The following is a 21,939-nucleotide window of genomic DNA, read 5'->3' on the forward strand; positions in this document are numbered from 1 at the left end:
GGCTGATGTGAGTCCATTTAAACAGTTGAATCCTTACAAGAGCGTTTGGAGTTTATTCACTATTCAGCGAAAGGGTTGATGGATTAATCTCATTTGGGATTCGTAGAGCAGTCTGTGTGGCGCATTTTAAGGTAAGTCAAGAGAATGTGTTATTTCGGACGGTCAGTATATCTGAATTAAATCGTAAATTTGAATATATATCTTCAACTAGCCTAATCTTATAACATGCATTTCCGAATAACATGCAGATTGTTATGCAGTTTGTAAAGTCAGCGATGCACGATGTATTAGTGAGATGTGTGCAATCTGAACGTTTTCACTGTCCGATTCACTGTGATTCTAGTCTGCTGTGAGAGCCAAGCCCGGGCATGTTCCAATCCCACTATCCCAGTGCCAGACCACAGTATACAACCAATGGCTTAAACTAATGCCACACTAGTATACTGGCAATGGTGCACACTTAAACTGTCACATCACACTACTATATTGGCAATGGTGCACACTTAAACTAATGTCACACTACTATACTGGCAATGGTGCACACTTAAACTAATGCCACACTACTATACAGGCAATGTAGTCCAGCCATTCTATGAAAAAAGGTTGAACAAATTGCAACAGAAGCAAACTCAACTGATTTTGTATCTTCAATATGTCCTGAGTAAAAAAAAAAAAAAAAGTCCCGAAGAATCCCGTTAGGGGAAAGTTTCGAAAAAGACCCATATCCTATTCATACGCCTATTCATTCTTTTTCTCATGTGAATAGGATAAAAACTGTAGATATCACCATGAAAATTACTGAGTTGATACTTGCATCAAGACAAAAAAAAAATTCATTGTTTGTTAACATGGATGGTGCATAATCTAATTACGTATGTGCTAATTTGCATAAATACTACAACAGATCTAAACATTGGGTATAGTTGAAAATGTCTTGTTGAATCTTGTTGAGCGTATTTAGGCCACGCCCACACCCGGGGGGAAAACAATCCAGCCGTCTCCATTGACTTTGCATTGCGAGAGGCTGCCTCCTTGTCATTTCTTGCTTCTAACAAAAGACAGAAAAATGCCTAAAAGCTGCTGTGTGACAAGGTGTACAGCAAACAAGCTAAAAAACCCAGAAATAAGTTTTTATTAGCTCTCGACCCCAAAAAACGAGTGTTTAGGACATAAAAGTGGATACAGGCAGTTGAGACAGAGCGTCACGTGTCTCATTACTCTGAGAACTAACGTACGCCCGCTGGAGGAGACCATAATCGGCTACACAGGATAGTTTATCTTACAGAAATATAATATATAAAACTGACATTTGGATATTTGACTCACCAGTGACCAAATGTTTAACTTACTGCACACGTAGTGTATTTTTAGTGCATACTGAGTGTCAGGATCCGACAATTTACCCATTCGTTCCAGCCTTTATCCACTTTTATGTCCTCAAACGCTAGTTTTTTGGGGTCGACAGCTTATGGAAACTTATTTCTGAGTTTCTTAGCTTGTTTGCTGTACACCTTGTCACACAGCAGCTTTTAGGCATTTTTCTGTCTTTTGTTAGAAGCAAGAAATGACAAGGAGGCAGCCTCTCGCAATGCAAAGTCAATGGAGACGGCTGGATTGTTTTCCCCCTTGGTGGGCGTGGTCTTCAGATTATGACGCGTTGCGCTCTGTCTCTATGTTAAGGTCTGAATGGAACCCATTTAGGCTACCCATGAGCATTAATACATAGAGGCAGGAAGAAAAAACAGCCTTTATTAATTTTTAGGAGATGGGGTTTGGGGCTGGATCTGTGGGACTGTTTCTGGGGGACGAGTCTGAGGGAAGAACAGGAGACAATGGTAAGGAGAATGCAGAAGACAAAAGGTAGGCAAAATAAAAAATGAATCCCCATAAACAGTCCCACAGACCCAGCCCCAAACCCCATCTCTGCAATAATAATTAATAAAGGCTGGTTTCTGAAGTACTTCTTCCTGCCTATGTATTAATGCTCATGGGTAGCCTAAATGGTTCCATTCAGACCTTAACATTAAGTATTTCACTGTTATTTGTCAACCTTTACTGTATAGGTTAAAATTGAAAGAAAAAGAATGAATAGGCGTATGAATAGGATATGGGTCTTTTTCAAAACTTTCCCCTAATGGGATTCTTCGGGGCTTTTTTTTTTTTTCTTACTCAGGACATATTGAGGATACAAACTCAGTTGAGTTTGCTTCTGTTGCAATTTGTTCAAGGTTGACCCCCATTTTGGCGTAAAATGCCTGGACTAATGGTGCACACTTAAACTCTCACACTAGTATACTGGCAATGGTGCACACTTAAACTAATGCCACACTAGTATACAGCCAATGGTGCACACTTAAACTAATGCCACACTAGTATACTGGCAATGGTGCACACTTAAACTAATGCCACACTAGTATACTGGCAATGGTGCACACTTAAACTAATGCCACACTAGTATACAGCCAATGGTGCACACTTAAACTAATGCCACACTAGTATACTGGCAATGGTGCACACTTAAACTAATGCCACACTAGTATACTGGCAATGGTGCACACTTAAACTAATGCCACACTAGTATACTGGCAATGGTGCACACTTAAACTAATGCCACACTAGTATACAGCCAATGGTGCACACAGGGTGGTTTCAAATGCTCAGCATGCCACATGTTATATGTGTAGTCGCTTTTTTTTTTTTTTTTTTTTAACCTTTATTTCCCTCCTGATTTTCTGTTTTCATTTGCCCTGTGTGCAGGGTCATTTCTGAGGATGGGTCTCTGGTTTGTGATGCTGTGGCTGTTAAGTATGCAGTACGGCGAGGTGGAAGCTTTCTTTGACTGGCTGAAGAAGCCAGAAGCAGAACCAGCTCCTGCTCCTCCTCCAGAGCCGCTCTCCTCTATTCTGCTGCAGGGAGAGACCCCTGCCTTCGAAATCAGTGTTGTTGATGAGAAGTTTTTGGCTGAAGCAAAGCAGATGGAGCTCAGTCCTCTGGACAGCTGCCATTTCAGGGTAAGTCTGTGTGCACTAGTTTTACCATACAAAAATATTCAGCACATGTCTTCACTATTATAGCATGATTCTTTTAGCAATTTTGAGTCCACAGCAGAAGCTAAGATGTAACTAAACTTATTTATATGATGGCATGTTTGAAGAATTCCACAAAAAATGAAAATCAGTGTGCATGTCGCTGCTAAAGTAAATGTTGCTCAAAGTTTTAAAGGGATAGTTAACTAAAAAATGAAAGTAATGTCATTAATTACTCGCCCTCATATTTTTCCAAATCCGTAAGACTTTCGTTCATCTTCGGAACACAAATGAAGATCTTTTAATGAAATCTGAGAGCTTTCTGTCCCTCCATAGACCGCTACGCAACACAACTACCACTTTGATATTTCAAAAGTGCATTTGGAGATTGAGACTAATCCATATTAATTGAGTGGGTTAGTCCAAATTTTTCTGAAGAGACTTGATCGCTTTATATGATGAAAATATTTGATTTATGCCTTTTCACATATATTCATCAACTCAAACATCAGGTGTGGTAAACAGAAGCTCAAGCATGGTCCCTTGAACCAGTGAGGTTCATTCTCATGTTACGCAGCACGTTTGAACTTTTAATGTGTAATTAAGTCACAATTTGAAGAAAAGTTTTGTTTTTCATGAGACTGTTACTTTCTATTTTTCTATATGTAAGGGAGAGGAAATGGTCAAACAAGTGCTGCCATCTTCTGGTGATAGTGGTCATTTCATGTATTTTTTTAAAGTCCCCCTGTGGTTTAAATCAAGCTTTTAATGTTGTATGTGGCAAAAATTATAAATAAATAGACTAATATTAACTACCTGAATTTGAACTAAAACAAAAGTAAAATTTTAATCAAGAAAATGAATAAATTGATGTAACATTATCTAAAAATAAATATTTCCCAAATAATATTGTACATGCTTTTATAATAGTTTTTTACAGTAATGTCTTTATACATGAAAATATATTAGCTGCTTTTTTGTTTTAGGTTACTGTCAATGACAATCTTATGTTATGGTCATTGAAAAGCACATTTTGCACAACACGGGTTTCAACGTGCAAGTCTTTGAAAATGATACCGTTATCATCTCTGTATAAAATTACAAAAACGCGAATTTGTGAAAACGGTGATGTCATGCACATGCGTATTAGGTCTACTTGTATAGGCGTGTAATGTTTCTTTACAAAGTCGACATTACAAAGCTCTTAACATCGCCAACTACTGGCCTGGCATGAATAATACAGCGTTTTTAGTCATTTTCACGGATCCGTTTTGACAATGTTGTCGTCTGTATGCGAAAAAACGCAAAGGAAAACCGTTTCCATTTTTAGTACATCATTGTTGTGTAAACATACTCTTACTTGCGTAGTGCTAATAAAGTCATTATGAAAATTGTCATTCTGCACTTCGGCTTGTCATCAGATTGTCCAATCAAATGCTCTAATATCTGGAGCGTCCCGCCCCCTACACTATCAAAAAAAAAAAAGCTAGGCTAAAGCTGCGTCTGAAATCGGTCACTTGTTCATACGTTTACTGATTTATTTTTATTTTTATATAGTTTCTGGAACATAGTACATTATGTAGAGCATAGTGAATGATTCAGACAGTATAGATCTGTTTATTTTAGTTTGTTTTGTTTTTCTCTTTTGATCAAGTTCATTTTTATTCATATCTTAATTTATTCCTAAGGAGCAGCAGATCATTTTCATTTAAAGACAAACAGCATGTTTTTGCTTCCACTCAAAAGATGTACAATTCTCACTTCTTGTATATGATATGAAAATTAAATATAATGAACAAGACACCCAAAGTATTTTATTTTTCTCCTAAATGCGTGTTTTCCACACCTTTTTAGTTTAATAAAGTCAAGCATTATACTTTTTTTTGGCACGTGTCAGATTAACATCCGAGCAAATCGGACCATCATCTTGCAGTGATCAATGGTGATCTCAAACTAGCCTGTTTTTTCAATCGTAAATGCGTGAATACACCAACACTGTGTTCATCAAGCCACTTCATGCAGACTTTAAATTGTAAGTTATTCTGTCCACAGTCATATTGTATTCTGCTTTTTTTAACAGGTTGTTGCTCAGCTCAAAGCGACTTGCAGCGGCCTGTCAGAAGAGCAGTTGGCCAAACTGGGCGTGGCTTTGTTCAACTGCCAATCAGAGGTGGAGGGGCGCAGGACTTACCCTTGCACTGAACAAATGGTATGGTCAACGGTCCTGAACCTGCTGAACTGTTTTTCAGTTAAATGCTTGTCATTCTGCCAGTAAAAACAAGCACTTCTAGTTGTGCAGCGCTTAGCATCTAGAATTAACTGAGTCGGATTAAATGAATAATGGATATCTCTCCCTCTCTCTCTCTCTCTGCAGTCTTTAAAGGAGTGCACAGCGGACATGGACTCAGACACATGGAACGCGTATCACATTGTCAGTAACCGAGCGCGCGCCGTGTGTTATGCCACGCGCCAGCAGCACTTTCGCAAGCGAGCGGAGCTAACCGTCAACGCCCTGATTTCCACCGCAACTAGTCAACTGCATGCTATGAAAGATCTAAAGGTGTGTTGTAAATTGTGTAAAAATATATATATATATATACTTAAGGCCAATTCACACTCCACTGCAGACAATCGCCACATTACAGTACGGCACTTCTCAGACGTTCCACAACCTGACAAACATCTGTTGCTGTTGGTCGGCGCTTGTTTTCAACGGCTGATGTGCAAACGAGTGTTGACCAATGCCAACAGACACAGACAGGGGTTACACACTGATCCCACAAAACCTGATGAAGTGGCTGTTGCCGCCTATCGGTTCAGTGTGAATTGGCTTTGAACACGCCATGTCGTGCTCCTCCAAAGAAAGATCGTTCAGTTCCAGAATGTTAACTGACTGTCCAGTAACGATTTGGACTTTTTTAATTTTTATAGGTTACTGCTGTTGGTAAGGCAGCTTTTCGAAAATGTTGGCAGTATTTAATGCTGGTTAACACTATTGTACTAAAGATTACAGCAATAATAACAAATAACATATTTGAAAAATATGCTTTACCTTTGGCCTGTCTGTAGATTCTCTCAAAACTGAAAGGGTTAGTTCACCCTAAAATTACTCGCGCTCAAGTCGTTCCAAACCCATAGGACTTTTATTCATCTCTGAAACACAATGGTCCGGTTCCACAGACAGGGTTTAGATTAAGCCAGGATTAGTCCTTTTTCAAATACAAGGTCAATATTGATTTTCACTAACGACAAAACGACAAATTATCCGTGAATTTATATGGAGCTAAGCTTTAGGAGCTTTCCATCTTTACTCTCCTCCCTGATACGTTGCATTCGGAGATCGACTATTTTTGACTGTCAAAATGCCGGCTACGTTTGTGCATTGATCAATGTTTCTACAAGATGTGAATAAATGCCTAGATTAAATCTGTTCTTAGCGATCGTGTCTCTTCAGAAGTCTTTGGTTAAACCGCTCGATTCATCAAGACATAATAAATGTAATCCATGATATAAACTTCTTTGGTGGAATAGAATGGACTTTCAGTGAAGGGACATAAATCTCTAAGGTTTCATTCAAAATGTTTCAAAGATGAGCGAATGTCAGATGGGTTTGGAATGACATGATTTTGAGTAAATGATGTCAGAATGTGTTTTTGGGTGAACTAACCCTTTAACTTCCCGTCCCAGTAGTGTCAGCTGTGTCTCTAGAGAGGAATAGTCCTCCACAATCCACGAGTAGATTAAAGACCAATTCACACCGCGCAGACAAACGGCAAACAAACACCAGCAAACAAGTTGGCAATTGGATTTAGAATTTGAAGAAAAATATTCAACAATATTCAAACACTGATTGAACATGTTGAAAACAAACCCTGACCTTCGTCAACAGACACTGATCAGACAAAACCCAACAAACCTGTTTGTTTGTGCGGTATGAATTGGCCTTAATAGATACGCTTTTTTCTTGCTTTAATCCCATCTGATTCTTATTGGTTATTGGATTACTATTGGATAATTATGGATGATTATTGGATGAGTGTTTAATGGTTCTGTATTGGTGTTGGTCTGCAGGAGGGTCAGAACGAGCTGAGGGAAATGACCGCGGCGTCCCTGGACAAGCTTCTGGAGGGTCACAGTGCTCTACAGCTCCAGCAAGTGGTCCTGAAGGAAGGCCAGGAGCAGCTCGACTCCTCCATCAGTGAAAACCTGCAGAGACTGGCCCAGGAGAAGGCTCTCATCAGCACCGGGCAGCAGCTGGTGGCTCAGTTAATCCAGGGCATTACACAGAGGATGGGTCAGTCACAGATAGACACATGAGCTGTGAATTCTCACTGTGTCCGCGTTTAAAATGTATCCATAATGGCTTGGTTAATGCTCTCTGCAGTCATATTTGATTGTTCGCGGTTCTCGAGCGCTTCGTCATGTCCGTGTCACGTTTGCAGAGAACGTAAGTGGGCAGCTGAAGGATCAGACTGCAGAAGTGCAGGACGGACATCAGGCGATTCTTGAGGACCTGGCTGTGGTCCGAGGAAGTGCTCAGGACATCTACCATAAAATGGGTGATTACTCGCCAATGCTACACTTCCTGTCAGGAGTTTGGAATAATTTCCTGTTTTTATGTTTTAAGTGTTTACAACATGTCTTCTGCTTACTAAGGCTGCATTTATTTGATCAGAAATACAGTAAAAACGGTAATATTGTGAAATACTACAATCTAAGGTGTCTTCTATTTTGTTAATGTAATTTATTCCTGTGATCAAAGCTGAATTTTCAGCATCATTACTCCAGTCTTTAGTGTCACATGATCCTTCAGAAATCATTCTAATATGATGATTTGATGCTCAGTTATTATTGGTGCTCAATTATTAATAATGGATCTTATTATTAACAATGTTGGAAACGGTGTTGCTGCTTGTTGAAAACTGTGATATTAGTGTTGTTCTAAATGTCTTTAGTCACTTTTGATAAATTGAATGTGTCTTGGCTAAATAAAAAAAAATTAAAATACTTTTCTCATGGTTTCCACAACTCATCATATTAGAATGATTTCTGAAGGATCATGTGACACTGAAGACTGGAGTAATGATGCTGAAAATTCAGCTTTGATCACAGGAATAAATTACATCTGAAAATATATTTACATAGAAAACAGTTATTTTAAATTGTGGTAATATTTTACAATATTACTACAGTAGTCAACATTTGAAGTGGATCGAAAAGTTAATCAAAGTTGTCCTAAGACAAGAACGGGTATTGTTCAAAATTCATGTATAACTTTGAAAGGTTTTGATCCACTTCACTTTACTTTACAGTGTCCTTGTTACATGTTACATGTACTTACCATATTAATAACAGTAAATTATGCATATTCAATTAATTGCATTATTAAATAATTGCAACTAACCCTCAATCAAACCCTATTCCTAACCCTATAGTAAGTACACATGTTGTTTGTTAATATTACTCAGTATTTAAATATATAATCATACTGTAACAATGACACCTTAAAATAAAGTGTATCATAAAAACCTAATTATTCCAAACTTTTGACTGGTACTGTGTACAGCCAAAATTTCCTTCAAAACATCCTAGATTTCCCAGAATGCCCTGTCTTGGCAGCTAAGCTGAAATGATGGTGTTTGTGTTGATCCCATGATGCAGAGCTCAATCTGAAGGGCTTCCTCCAGCAGCAGAACGCCACGGCTCTCTTCTACTCTGAGCTCGCCGGTAAACTGGAGCGCATGAACGGCACTCTGGGATACATGCTCCGGTATCTGGACAACATGCAGAATCGACTGGAGGACAGACTGCATTTGATCCAAGGCTACCTTGGCTGGGCAGGTACTTGTTCATTCACTTGTGCACAGCTCAACAATAATCCTATTGTAATGTTGTTGATAAATGTTGAGTTCTCCTCCTAGGCCTGAGCCTGCGTGCTCTGTGGACGTGTGTGATGCACGCTGGGTTCTTCCTGTTGTGTGCGGTTCTGCTGTCGTTCCTGCAGTGCGCCACGTTCTCCCGCGTCTCTCTGCTCCTCACCGTCCCCATCAATGCCATCGCAGAGATCAACCAGCAGTCTGCGCTCGACCTGGTCTCGCTCTCTCTGCTGCTGTTCACACTATCACTAGGTACTTTATCTGCACTGAGAACAGTGTGTCGTTCCTGCAACACTGCTGACACCTTATGAAGTTAGTGAAGTGCTTGTATACAAGACAAGTTAGGTTAGATCTGTTATGGTTTTTCCTTGGCTACACACTCCCTCAGCTGGACTGAGAGGCAGAAGAGCTGCTGCGTGACTGGAGTTAATAGGGGAAACTGCGAAAACGACAGTAAAACAAACGATTATCAGTTTAAACTAAAGGTTGGACTCGATATAGTGTTTTAAAGATCCAGTTATCCGTGGATATTGACATGCATCAGGAATCGTGTTTCCTGACATTTAAATGAGCCTGATTTCCACGCAGGGGAAATGCATAAAGCAAATTTGCCTGTGAATGCTTTATATAAATACTATATAGGTCTAAATCCATGTGATCACTCATCAATGTTATATATTGTCATGTCATCCAGCCCTAAAACTTGTATAGTTATTTGTCAGTGTTTATTTAAAAAAAATCAGATTTACGCAGAATATACGATGGCAAATATTTAATTGATGTCAATATAATATATAACAATACAATATATAGTGTGTGATTTTACCCCAAAATTCAGCATACTGACACAAAATAACTTTCGATGCCTGGATCCAGTTGCTTCTATGAACTGCAGCGATACATTTTATTTCTCTGTTCTGTAGTTTTCAGCAGTCTGTAAAAATATACCTCAGATTTCTTGTCAAATCTATTTATAGAGTCCGTCTCAAAGCTCTTTCCTGTTTTAGATGTTTTGTGTTTTTCACGGCATTCACGCTGAAAACCAATGCTGCCACTCAGTCTTTTGCCACTGTGTGTGTCACTGCAGTCCCTCCAGCCGACGGTGACGTAACTCGCAAATACTCTATTGTACAGTGTTTCGCATACACACCAGTGTTTCACATTAATTACCTAGGCTGTGTCGCCTGCCACCATTTCCTAATGAAACTTGCCTTTCTTCAAGATCTGTCTTTTTTTAAAAGGACTCCAAATAACCCTGAGGTAATGAGTCCATATAATTCACCATACCAAAGTGCACATGAAAAATCTGATAAATTATAACAATTTTAAATCTTAAGAAAAAAATACTTTATACTATGGAAGCCCGTTTCCGCCACGTTGAGTAAAAAAAAAAAAGATTCTTTAAGTCATAATAATGAGAAACTTTCTCGTAATAATGACTTAACATCTCGTAATAATGAGAAACTTTCTCGTAATAATGACTTAACATCTCAAAATAATGAGAAACTTTCTCGTAATTATGACTTAAACATCTCGTAATAATGAGAAACTTTCTTGTAATAATGAGAAACTTTCTTGTAATAACGAGAAACTTTCTCATAATAATGACTTAACATCTTGTAATAATGAGAAACTTTCTCGTAATAATGAGAAACTTTCTCGTAATAATGACTTAACATCTCGTAATAATGAGAAACTTTCTCAAAATAATGACTTAACATCTCGTAATAATGAGAAACTTTCTTGTAATAATGAGAAACTTTCTCATAATAATGAGAAACTTTCTCGTAATAATGAGAAACTTTCTCGTAATAATGACTTAACATCTCGTAATAATGAGAAACTTTCTCGAAATAATGACTTAACATCTCGTAATAATGAGAAACTTTCTCGAAATAATGACTTAACATCTCGTAATAATGAGAAACTTTCTCGTAATAATGACTTATTTTCTCTCACTTCTACGCATGCGCAAAGCAGCGGAGCAGAAGAGCGTGCCACACTAGCGACATCCGCTGGTCAAAGCCGTGTAAATGCATCACAGCAAAAATGGCACGCTCTGCAAAACAGTTGATTTCATTAAGTCAGTGTGATCTACTAAGTGCAATCTGTAGTATCATTAAATAACATAATCAGTAGGCCTATAATATATCTTCCATACTTTTCCATGCGCACGATAAGGTGTGAAAGTGGAATGCAGAAGCAGGACGGTTACCATGGTAACGATCGGACGCCTGCTTGTGCACACCGATGGAAATTGTTACATGAATTTACAAAACTATCAGATTAAAGTTGGAATATTACATTCATTCGTCAAGTTTAAGTGTAACATCTTCATAAAATATATGGGTATTGTGTGTTAATATAACACGTATTTTGCAGATACTTCTAGGATATTTGATGTGCAGGTTCATCTGGAAGATATCAATACAGAATTCACGTTTAAGATGTTTATGACTTTGGGGACATTTACACATAAGTGGGCAGTGGAATGGGGGAAAACGCAAGGTCGAGACGTGTTTTTAAAAGCTGAACTTTTCAATTGAGCGCCGCGTTTTTAGAACGCCGTGTCATGCGCGAGACGCTGCAAAAGAGCGAGCGCAACGTCCGTCTAGTGCGCGTATGCCTAGAAAAGCAATGAAAAAGCACGTTCTGTATAAACACAGATTTCTAGATGAAGTGTTCTTAAACAGATTTGGAAAGGTGTGCTGTCTTATCATTCCTCCATCTATTTGAAATCCATGGATCACATTCTGTGTTGCTACTTGTTCATACACAAAAATACAAATTAATATTACAAATGAATAAAAGACTATGGAAGCCCGTCTCATATACTGATAATTTATCATTAATGTTATTCACTGCAGAGTGTGCCATGTTTGCTGTGATGCATTTACACGGCTTTGACCAGCTGATCTTCTGCTCCGCTGCTTTGCGCATGCGTAGAAGTGCGAGAAAATAAGTCATTATTACGAGAGTTTCTCATTATTATGAGATGTTAAGTCATTATTATGAGAAAGTTTCTCTTTATTACGAGATGTTAAGTCATTATTATGAGAAAGTTTCTCATTATTACGAGAAAGTTTCTCTTTATTACGAGATGTTAAGTCATTATTATGAGAAAGTTTCTCTTTATTACGAGATGTTAAGTCATTATTATGAGAAAGTTTCTCATTATTACGAGAAAGTTTCTCATTATTACGAGATGTTAAGTCATTATTACGAGAAAGTTTCTCTTTATTACGAGATGTTAAGTCATTATTATGAGAAAGTTTCTCATTATTACGAGATGTTAAGTCATTATTATGAGAAAGTTTCTCATTATTACGAGAAAGTTTCTCTTTATTACGAGATGTTAAGTCATTATTATGAGAAAGTTTCTCATTATTACGAGATGTTAAGTCATTATTATGAGAAAGTTTCTCATTATTATGAGATGTTAAGTCATTATTATGAGAAAGTTTCTCATTATTACGAGATGTTAAGTCATTATTATGAGAAAGTTTCTCATTATTACGAGATGTTAAGTCATTATTATGAGAAAGTTTCTCATTATTACGAGATGTTAAGTCATTATTACGAGAAAGTTTCTCATTATTATGAGATGTTAAGTCATTATTATGAGAAAGTTTCTCATTATTACGAGATGTTAAGTCATTATTATGAGAAAGTTTCTCATTATTACGAGAAAGTTTCTCTTTATTACGAGATGTTAAGTCATTATTATGAGAAAGTTTCTCATTATTACGAGATGTTAAGTCATTATTATGAGAAAGTTTCTCATTATTACGAGATGTTAAGTCATTATTACGAGAAAGTTTCTCATTATTATGAGATGTTAAGTCATTATTATGAGAAAGTTTCTCATTATTACGAGATGTTAAGTCATTATTATGAGAAAGTTTCTCATTATTACGAGAAAGTTTCTCTTTATTACGAGATGTTAAGTCATTATTATGAGAAAGTTTCTCATTATTACGAGAAAGTTTCTCATTATTACGAGATGTTAAGTCATTATTACGAGAAAGTTTCTCTTTATTACGAGATGTTAAGTCATTATTATGAGAAAGTTTCTCATTATTACGAGAAAGTTTCTCTTTATTACGAGATGTTAAGTCATTATTATGAGAAAGTTTCTCATTATTACGAGATGTTAAGTCATTATTACGAGAAAGTTTCTCATTATTATGAGATGTTAAGTCATTATTATGAGAAAGTTTCTCATTATTACGAGATGTTAAGTCATTATTATGAGAAAGTTTCTCATTATTATGAGAAAGTTTCTCATTATTACGAGAAAGTTTCTCTTTATTACGAGATGTTAAGTCATTATTATGAGAAAGTTTCTCTTTATTACGAGATGTTAAGTCATTATTACGAGAAAGTTTCTCATTATTATGAGATGTTAAGTCATTATTATGAGAAAGTTTCTCATTATTATGACTTAAAGAATCTTTTTTTTTTTACTCAATGTGGCGGAAACGGGCTTCCATATTATACATACATTTTAAATTATGAAAATTTAGAGAGTGCAACAACAAGAACCTTGAGGGGAAAATGTGACATTTTTAGAGGTTTTTTTTATTTTTTTTATTTTTTTATTTTTATACAAAAGTCAAGTTGCGACGCCTAACAGGAGCACATGGAGATGCCGCACTGACCCGACTGCGTATAGATACTACACAGATCCTCCTCCTAAAACACTTGCCAGACAGGAATTTGGACAAATTCACCCATAGTGAAATGTGCTCATGCAAAAATATCATGATAACAGTTTTTCCCATTAATAATAATGAAATTGCGTGCAGGGTTTACAAGTCTGATGTTTTTAAACTTTATTTAATTTTTTTCCCCATGGGTTAAAGGTTTGACTTGGCATAAACTCTATTTGACTAAAATGCTTGTATTGAACTATTTTTATGTTCTACCAAAGATAGAAGTTTTGTGAAGTTGGGCCACTGGTAGGGAGCCTTTGACCTATGGTCACTACGATATAGTGGTTTTCAATTTGTGTGACAGTAAAACATGTATTTTAGGAAAGGGAGTGGCATATTTTGATATTTGAGATCTGGTCATTGGGCTAGTTTTGTTATGCAGACCTGGCAACCCTGGTTATGTGCCTAATGTACGACTGCTGTAGGTCTTCATCTTGATTACAGTCGTCATCCATCAAAACAGTGGACTGAAAACATTCCTGGGCCTGTATTCTTAAAGCTTCTAAGAATCCTCAGAAAACTCCTAATTTATCTTAAACTTCTATGTAGGAGTCTTAGCTTAAGAGCGATTCGGGACCGATCTGCGAGCAACTCTGAGCAAGGAAAAGACAAAAACGTTCATCTTAGTGAGGAGGCGGGGCTGACCCCATTGCTATGTTTGACACAATCTTTTGAGAAAAAAAAAGTGATTTTAAGTATAGGGTCTACTCATATAAGTCTTTTTATTTTATTTACCATGCTGTTAATTTCCTATAAGGTATTTTAATTGGCTTAGAATGAGAAAAATTGTTCATCTCTTTCCAATTACACATGGCTAATTAAGTGGTGGTTTGTTGGTTATAATGTAGCAAACATGGCTGACTGGAGAGAGGATCAGTGTTTACTGTTCACAAGGCCATCCTTAAAGGGGTCATATAATGGTACATGCACTTTTACAAGTTGATTGTACTGAAATGTGTGTTGGCAGTGCCTGTACACACCCATCATAAAATGATAATCCATCCAGTGGTTTTTTTTTTAATCTTATGTTTTCCAATCTCTCAAATCAAGCCGTTCGACCTAGTGACGTCACACGGTCGGACGCCCCTCCCACGATTGTTGATTGACAGCAGCGTTTCAACACAGACCCGCCCTCGCTCGTGAGCGAGCTGTCATCATAGTCCGCGCGTCATTGTAGTTGATGAGCAGAATGGCGTCTAAGCGATTAGTGTTCTGTTCTTGGGTGTAATAATGAACACAGCAGTCATTTTGATGTTCCTAATCCGCTGAAGACGCAGTGGCTGAGTTTGTTTTCGAAGGGAATATTCCCCACGATCAGCGACAATGCTTTCATGTTTGCGTGAATCATTTCACACACCAGACTGCTTTACAAACTAGGTCAGTATAAAGCTGGTTTTGCTAAGAAGCTGCTCCTGAAAAAAGGATCGGTACCAACTATTCGTGTTCCTGCTGCACCTCCAGAAGAGGAAGTGAGTGTAACGTTTTATTAACCTTTATATTCATATTTATATTAATCTTTGCAAATCGCTAGCACGCTTCACGATGAATACAGCTATTTTTACACTCGGGTACATTACGGCATGTTTTCTATGTACAATGTTCTCAATATAATTCATAATCCCACGTTTATAATGAACAACGCGTTATGGTTATTGTGTTATTATTAAAAACGGTGTACATTAAAGACACATGCACTTAAACGGCGTGCTGAAAAAAGAGCTGTTTTTGACCAGGTAAAATGAGTGTTTTCTTACAATACTAAGGAGAATTTAAAGTATATTACAAACTTTTAATTTAGACCCTAAAGAATCATATTAGCTTGTACAAACATGGCATTATATGACCCCGTTAAGGGAAAATTCGGGCTGGGTGTCACAGCACGGGGCAAGAAGCAGACGTGGGAGCTTATAGCGCAAATCATTAACGGTTCATTCCCCCTTGTGCGCACCAGGAAAGCCTGCTATATTCATAAATGCATTTTTTTTGTTTTGTTTTTTTGAGCCTGCAAGGTGGGAATGTCCAGTGGAAAAGAAATGAACTGCGACACAATAAGAGGTTCTGAAAGTGCTGTAACTGTGTGTGTGATCACTCTGCTTACAGAAGCTTGTGACAGACCCAAACCTTCACTGCTGCGTTTTCCCAGTTGCCAAATCTTAATGTAGTGATTAATTTCTGGCGCTACGGCATTTCTGCGCTGTGTCGGAGATGTTAGCGTGTATCTAATAAGATCTGTCACAAACATGATCCCTGCACGATCTAATCTATAGCGTCTTAACTCAGTCATCCATTGTCTGCAACACATTTCTTCTCCTTCGTCGTTCTGCCATTTTCTCCTCTGCTAAAGATACTCTTAAGCCTCTTAAGTCCTCGTCCGTACTCCTAACAATTTTGACCTTAAGACCTCTTTTAAGGGTTAAGATGCTTTCTGAATTACTTTTTTTTTTTTTTACTAGGATTTTTATTTAATTTTAAGAGTAAACGCCCACATTTCTAAGAATTTTCTTAGAATTTTGTCTTTAGGAGCTACTCTTTGCATTATGATTTTTTTAATATATTTTTTTTATGAAAGTTTCCATGTACACTTATTTTACAGTGTAGTTGTGGTACAATAGTAATAATAATATTAGTAATAATGATATAAAAGTATATTCAAATTGTTTAGCTTTTTAAAACACCAGTGCGAACTGGGACTCAGTCTACTTTAAAGTCCAGCTATAAGTAAATGCAAAGGCTTTTTGCTCTTAATTTTGAAGTGCGTCAGACTGATGCATTTAGCTTTAAGCCATACAGTTTTCTTATTGGGGAGAAATGCCCTGGACCGCCCCTAGAGGGACTGAGGTTCATCCCTCACAGCCTCACAAAATGTTGTGGGAAAGAAACACTGATTACATTCTCTCTTAATCCAATGCCTGATATGCTGAAAACGGCTCCATTTCATGTTTCTTGTCCCATCACATCAGTTATGAATTGCATGAATCATGGAAACGATAGCATCTATTTCCAGTTCAAAGTAGTCCAGTAGTTTGCATCACTTGATTACTTTTGGTCATTTAACATTTCTGTCGTAAAACAGTTGTCAAATATTAAATGTTTAGCTACTTGCGTCTTACCTTGCACTCTTTCACCATTAAAACTTTCTTTGATCTGATTGGCCATCAGGGCTGCTCTGGATACTCAAATAACCAGAGCAACATTTTAAAGAATTGTTATTTTGGGCAAAATGAATCATCAAATGACCTGTAGTTGCACATTAAACTAGGAAGAAGATATTTAAAGTTCCAACAACTTCCATGTTTCACCTTTAAATGCATGACTTTTACAACCCTCATCTCCTGTGGTCATGACTGTCCTCTTGACGTTCTTGTTGTTGTGATCCAGGTCGCTGGTTTGTGCTTCAGGTGCTCTGGGCGTTGTCTAAAATGAAGGGCCAGACCTGCAGCCCTCCTCTTCCTCCTCTGGGCCCCAGTGAAGAGAAGACCCCAGAGAGAGAGCGCTGCCCACCGTCCTCGTCCACGCCGGTCCTGTGAGTCTAGGATTGCAGAAACTTAATGTTAACTATTGCAACAACCATCTCTCATCCTTCCAAGCCACTTAACATGCTGTTGTATGCTTGCTTTATTTGTTGTTGTTTAATATAACGGCTAATTGTGTGTGTTCTTCTCGCTGTAGAAATGACCCAGACTGTGATTTGGAGGTGGAGAGCTTCATGATGGGTATTTTCTTCTTGTCTCTCTTGTTCACAGCCACTGTCTGATACATGTTGTTAATGGTGCTTGCTCATATGTAGAGTTACACAGGGTTTTTACAACTATTAACTTTAAGTCCCACAAAGTTTAATGCCGTATGTCCATAAAGAACAAATCCATACAATCTCAAAATAAATCATGTATCTCTTATTATTTTGTTTAATTAAGCAGGCTGGGGCTCACATTCAACTGCAAGTTTAAAGGTGGCATGAAATTAAAATTATTCTAAATGCGCATAGATCTTAGTGTGAACAATTTATCTGTGCATATGTTTTTATGGTTCAAACCTTCTTTTCAAGACTACTGACTTCTCTCTGGTGACTTTTCCAATCATTTAATTAGTTTAAACCCCGCCCCTACATGCTTATGCCACGCCCACATCTCAACAGCCTATCAACAAGCGATGCATAGAACCAAGTCCCCGACCTACCTCTTGCATTACGTTTGAATGTACATCACAATATGGGGGAAAAATATCTGTCTCTACTTCAGTTTTATGCTGTTTTATGCTAAGACATTTAATAAGACAGTTTTTATTCCATAAACACGTGTTGAAATTGGTTTATGGACCAATAAATCAAAACACCTGATTTAGAGGTTGATTAATTATTGTTTTTTGCTGATACGCAAATGTTTCTAGAGAATTAGTGTGCTAAAATTACTAGTGAAATCTCTATATTGAATGTGTTAAATAATGTTCTTAGTCTTTTCTTCCCGTGATGGGCTTCAGAGAGAAGCCACACGTGTTTACATTGAAATGGATTCAGTTGTAACTGGCAAATTTTTCAGAGTTGGCTAAATATCAAAATATCTGTAATATCTAGAAAATTTATTTAAATTTTAAACAAGCCTGAAATACACTGCAATTCTTATTTTGAAATATCTCTGCTTCTCTACTTCTAGCTGCTCATTCAAAAAGATTAGGGAGATAAAATGTGCACTTTTACAACCATCTAAACCTTATTTTAATATTAAAAACATGTAGTAAACAAGCGGGCCGAGACAGTTGAAAAGATGGGTCTCGCTCCGCTTCCAAACAAACTCTAATGTGGTTTGAATTAATTCAATTCACACTTATTTGTTTAGTGCTTTTCACAATACACATCGTTTAAAAGCAGCTTTACAGATAATGCATGAGTCCACATTACAATATAGTGATCTGTTATCAGAGGTGACTGTAAGAGAGATGTATTTCAGAAATGTTCATATACAAATCACACAGTTAGCTAAAAATGTATTAATTTAAACAATGTAATATAAGGCAGAACAAATGATTGACATAGAAAACTGTAGCATTGGTGCATGTTATGAATTGAATTGAATAATCACCTTAAAACCCCTCAGAACACATTTGTAACACAACACAGGTAGTGGGTTTTCACACAGACTCTACTTTTAACTTTTAGACTTTTAACACTACGTGTTATTTTGTTCAGAAAGTGTTGACAGTCTAGCTTCTTGCTGTAGGTGATCCATGCATCCTGGCCATGTCTTCATCTGAGTCTCATCCAAAGTTCAGTCATCTAACTTCAGGCACACCCACCCATTCAACCCCCAGACTCAAGAATCGACACAGCATCGCAGGGGTAAGTCGTGGTGTTAGATTGATTTTTTACGTGTGGCATCGATGCATCGTATCGTTAGACGTTTTATATCGATGAATTGTTACACTCCTACAAAATTACATATTTAAAAAAAAAAAATTCCTTGAAGAAAATTTCTTAAAACAGCTTGAATGTAATTACACCCTTGCTCCATTTAGTATTCACGGTTCTATGAATATGCAAATGAGCCCCGCCTCCACTCACTCACTCAGCTCAGAGATCCACTGGTTGACGATCACACGTTGATCTGATTGGCTACAAGGTAGTTTGTGACGTCAGAAACACCAGCGATTTCAAAGCGTGTTTTTGAGACTGTCTTTGGTTCACTGCAGTTTTAAGGAGAAAATACTCAGCAATGGTGTCGACTTATGAATTTACACATGGTTTGTCTTAACCCTTTAAAACCAGATGTGTCGTCGACGACACAGCCAACCAAGCTGTATTCATGTCACTGTAACTCTTCAAACGTTTGCACTATCAAAATAATTCAAATAGTTCCTGAAAGTAGACATTGTGCGCTTTTCGCCAATATACGGCTTATTACAGTAATGTCATGCTTTCCGTCTGCAAATGACAGCAGCGCGGGATGGAAGGATTTGAACAGAGAGATACGACGCGCGGCAGGTTAGAGTGTTTTGGATTGCATAAAATAATAAAAGAAACGAACAAATACATGGCGAAAGAAGTGTTAGACAGCAGAAGAGGGGATTGGGATGATTTCTAATGTAATTTGGGAGTCGGATGGCTGTTACTCTTTCACGTATCTAAGCATGTAGTGCGTGCATGTGAATGTGTGCGTGCCTATGAATGCGTGCATTTGTATGTGTGCGTGTATGAAAAAGTGTCCTAAATGAAAACTGTGCAACCCAATGTAACAAAGACTTATGAAATATATATATATATACTTGTCAACTTTAAAGTGTTAGTTTCTTTCGTTTTCTAAATAAAAATCAGTAAATTTATTCTTTTCTTTTTTTTCTTTTTTTTTTTCTATTTAAATTCTGTTTACAAACTCACCACACACAATAATGGTCAATAACTGTAATTTGTTGAAAGCTTTTCTTTTTCTGAAAAAGATGACACCTTGCACATGAAGATAGCACATTGTTTTAGAATTTTACAGTCAAAAAATCAAATTATGTGAAAAACACCTATTTTAGCTTCAGGTTCTAAAGGGTTAAAGCATATTAAAAACACCACATAAACATATAAACATTAAAAACTTGATCTTCACCACAGGGGGACTTTAACTGCTTACAGTATATCGAGACCATTTTTGATTTAATTTTATTTTGCTATAATTTGATGGACTGCAAACTGCAAGGTTCTTTGAAAATGGTTCTTGAAGGCATTATGTGATCAGCAGGCAGTGCTGGAGAATGTTCCTCTGAGGAACCTAGGAGGAGTGTTGGAGACCGTGAGTCACTCGCGAAGCTCAAGCCCCAACCATTCACTCGCCAGCAACAGGTGAGGCTTTATTGAAGCCTTAAAGTCAACTTATACTTAAAATTGACTTATCTGCAGCTAAATAAAGAGGGCAAATGTGAATGGATTTATAGGAATCCAATATTTTGACTCTAAATCTTTGGTCTCGCTATGGATAGGCATTTAATAATAATTCTTTTTTCTTTTTTTGTCAAGTTCTTTTTCAGGCCGCTCACTGTGCAGCGGTGTCACTCGGCTGGGTCAGCCGTGCAAAAAGAGGGCTGTGTCGGGTCAGGACTACTGTAGGATTCATGAAGGCGGACACACTTCCTACAGCCGACTCTGAAACAGATTCAACAACTCATTTCTTTATAATGGACTTCTCTTTACAGAAGCGTCTGCTGAATGTACATTGCACTTTTCTCTTTACTTCTTAACTATGTGATCATAGTAGTGTTGTTTTTGTTTTTTAGTCATGGTGGATTTTATTGTGTTTGTTGTAGTAGTACTACTTCTAGATGTATTCTGCATTATTTATAATAAATTGTGAAAATTTTTATTACAATGCACGCTTTTTACAAAAATTGACTAGATTTCAGCGTGCTTTTTGCAGATGTATTGTCTTGCAAGCCTTAAAGCTTTTTTTGGGAATAAATGTTGCACAAAATGAGTGTCTTTGCATGCCACGTTGATGAACTGGAATGCTGACTGACGGATCTCTGGAAGGATTAAAGACTGCTAGGTCGAGTGAGCATGGCCTGAAATCGCCCCGTTTCCACCTGGTATTAACATGCCATTCGTCTCAAACGTGACTCCTGTGAGCATTGTGATCAGATTTTGTAAAAACCCTCTTTAAAAGTATACTTGGGGTGTAATATATACTCATGTCACGATTCAATGTCATTCAAGATACTCATGACACAATACTATTGGGATACTTTAAGCCAAAACAGGTGTTTTTTTGTTTTTTGGATTTCTTGATTTAATACACTTAAAGTCATGAGCCTATAATAGTTTAATTTCCCCTTTTGTTATATTCGGACATGATTCATGATGATGAAATGAAACGTGGACACATTTTCACTGTGTTTTGGATCATCTGAGATGAGCTCGGGTCCTGAGAACACCCCGGTATCTCTATTGAACTGTGGCTTTCTCCTTGCGTAACAGAGATTCAAGTGGCACCAATACAAAACCTTGAGAACGTGTGTTTCTCTAGAAATATTTCTAGATTTAAAACGTATTTAAGCGGCTCATAATAAAAATAAAAACATGCAAACAAATAATCATCTTAAAACACAAAACTATTCACTTTTGCTGTTATACTGGTGGCATTCTGCAGAAAGACCTGTCTTTTCATTCCTAAAAAATTAAATGATGAACGAAAAGCCAAAAATGGACCTTATCTGAGCCACAAAATCTTTGTATATTAAATATGGAGTCATCTCAGCCTTAATAAGCCTGTTAACAAGCAGAATCACTGAGAGAAAAGAGGAGAACAGAAAAAGAGATGAGCAGAAACACAACTACAACTGGCTTCAGACACA

General features: G+C 37.3%; 1 protein-coding gene across 2 annotated transcripts; it reads left to right on the forward strand.

Annotated features, from left to right (window-relative positions):
- On the forward strand, nt 1-20,957 carry bmb (brambleberry). 2 transcript variants are annotated; one of them, XM_084397505.1, is made up of 13 exons: nt 1-131; nt 2,758-3,011; nt 5,107-5,235; nt 5,401-5,586; nt 7,098-7,320; nt 7,469-7,585; nt 8,688-8,867; nt 8,948-9,154; nt 16,996-17,140; nt 17,287-17,330; nt 18,831-18,949; nt 20,334-20,434; nt 20,609-20,957. In XM_084397505.1, exons 2-13 carry the CDS (start codon nt 2,772-2,774, stop codon nt 20,736-20,738), a joined length of 1,821 nt encoding a protein of 606 aa, XP_084253631.1. In that variant the 5' UTR covers nt 1-131; nt 2,758-2,771; the 3' UTR covers nt 20,739-20,957. The 2 variants fall into 2 exon arrangements, with proteins under 2 accessions (XP_084253631.1, XP_084253630.1); XM_084397504.1 differs by having other exon boundaries at nt 12-131; nt 20,331-20,434.
- Nucleotides 20,958-21,939: the final 982 nt, after the last annotated feature.

Source organism: Rutilus rutilus (assembly GCF_951802725.1).
Source record: "Rutilus rutilus genome assembly, chromosome: 23".
Taxonomy (NCBI): domain Eukaryota; kingdom Metazoa; phylum Chordata; class Actinopteri; order Cypriniformes; family Leuciscidae; genus Rutilus; species Rutilus rutilus.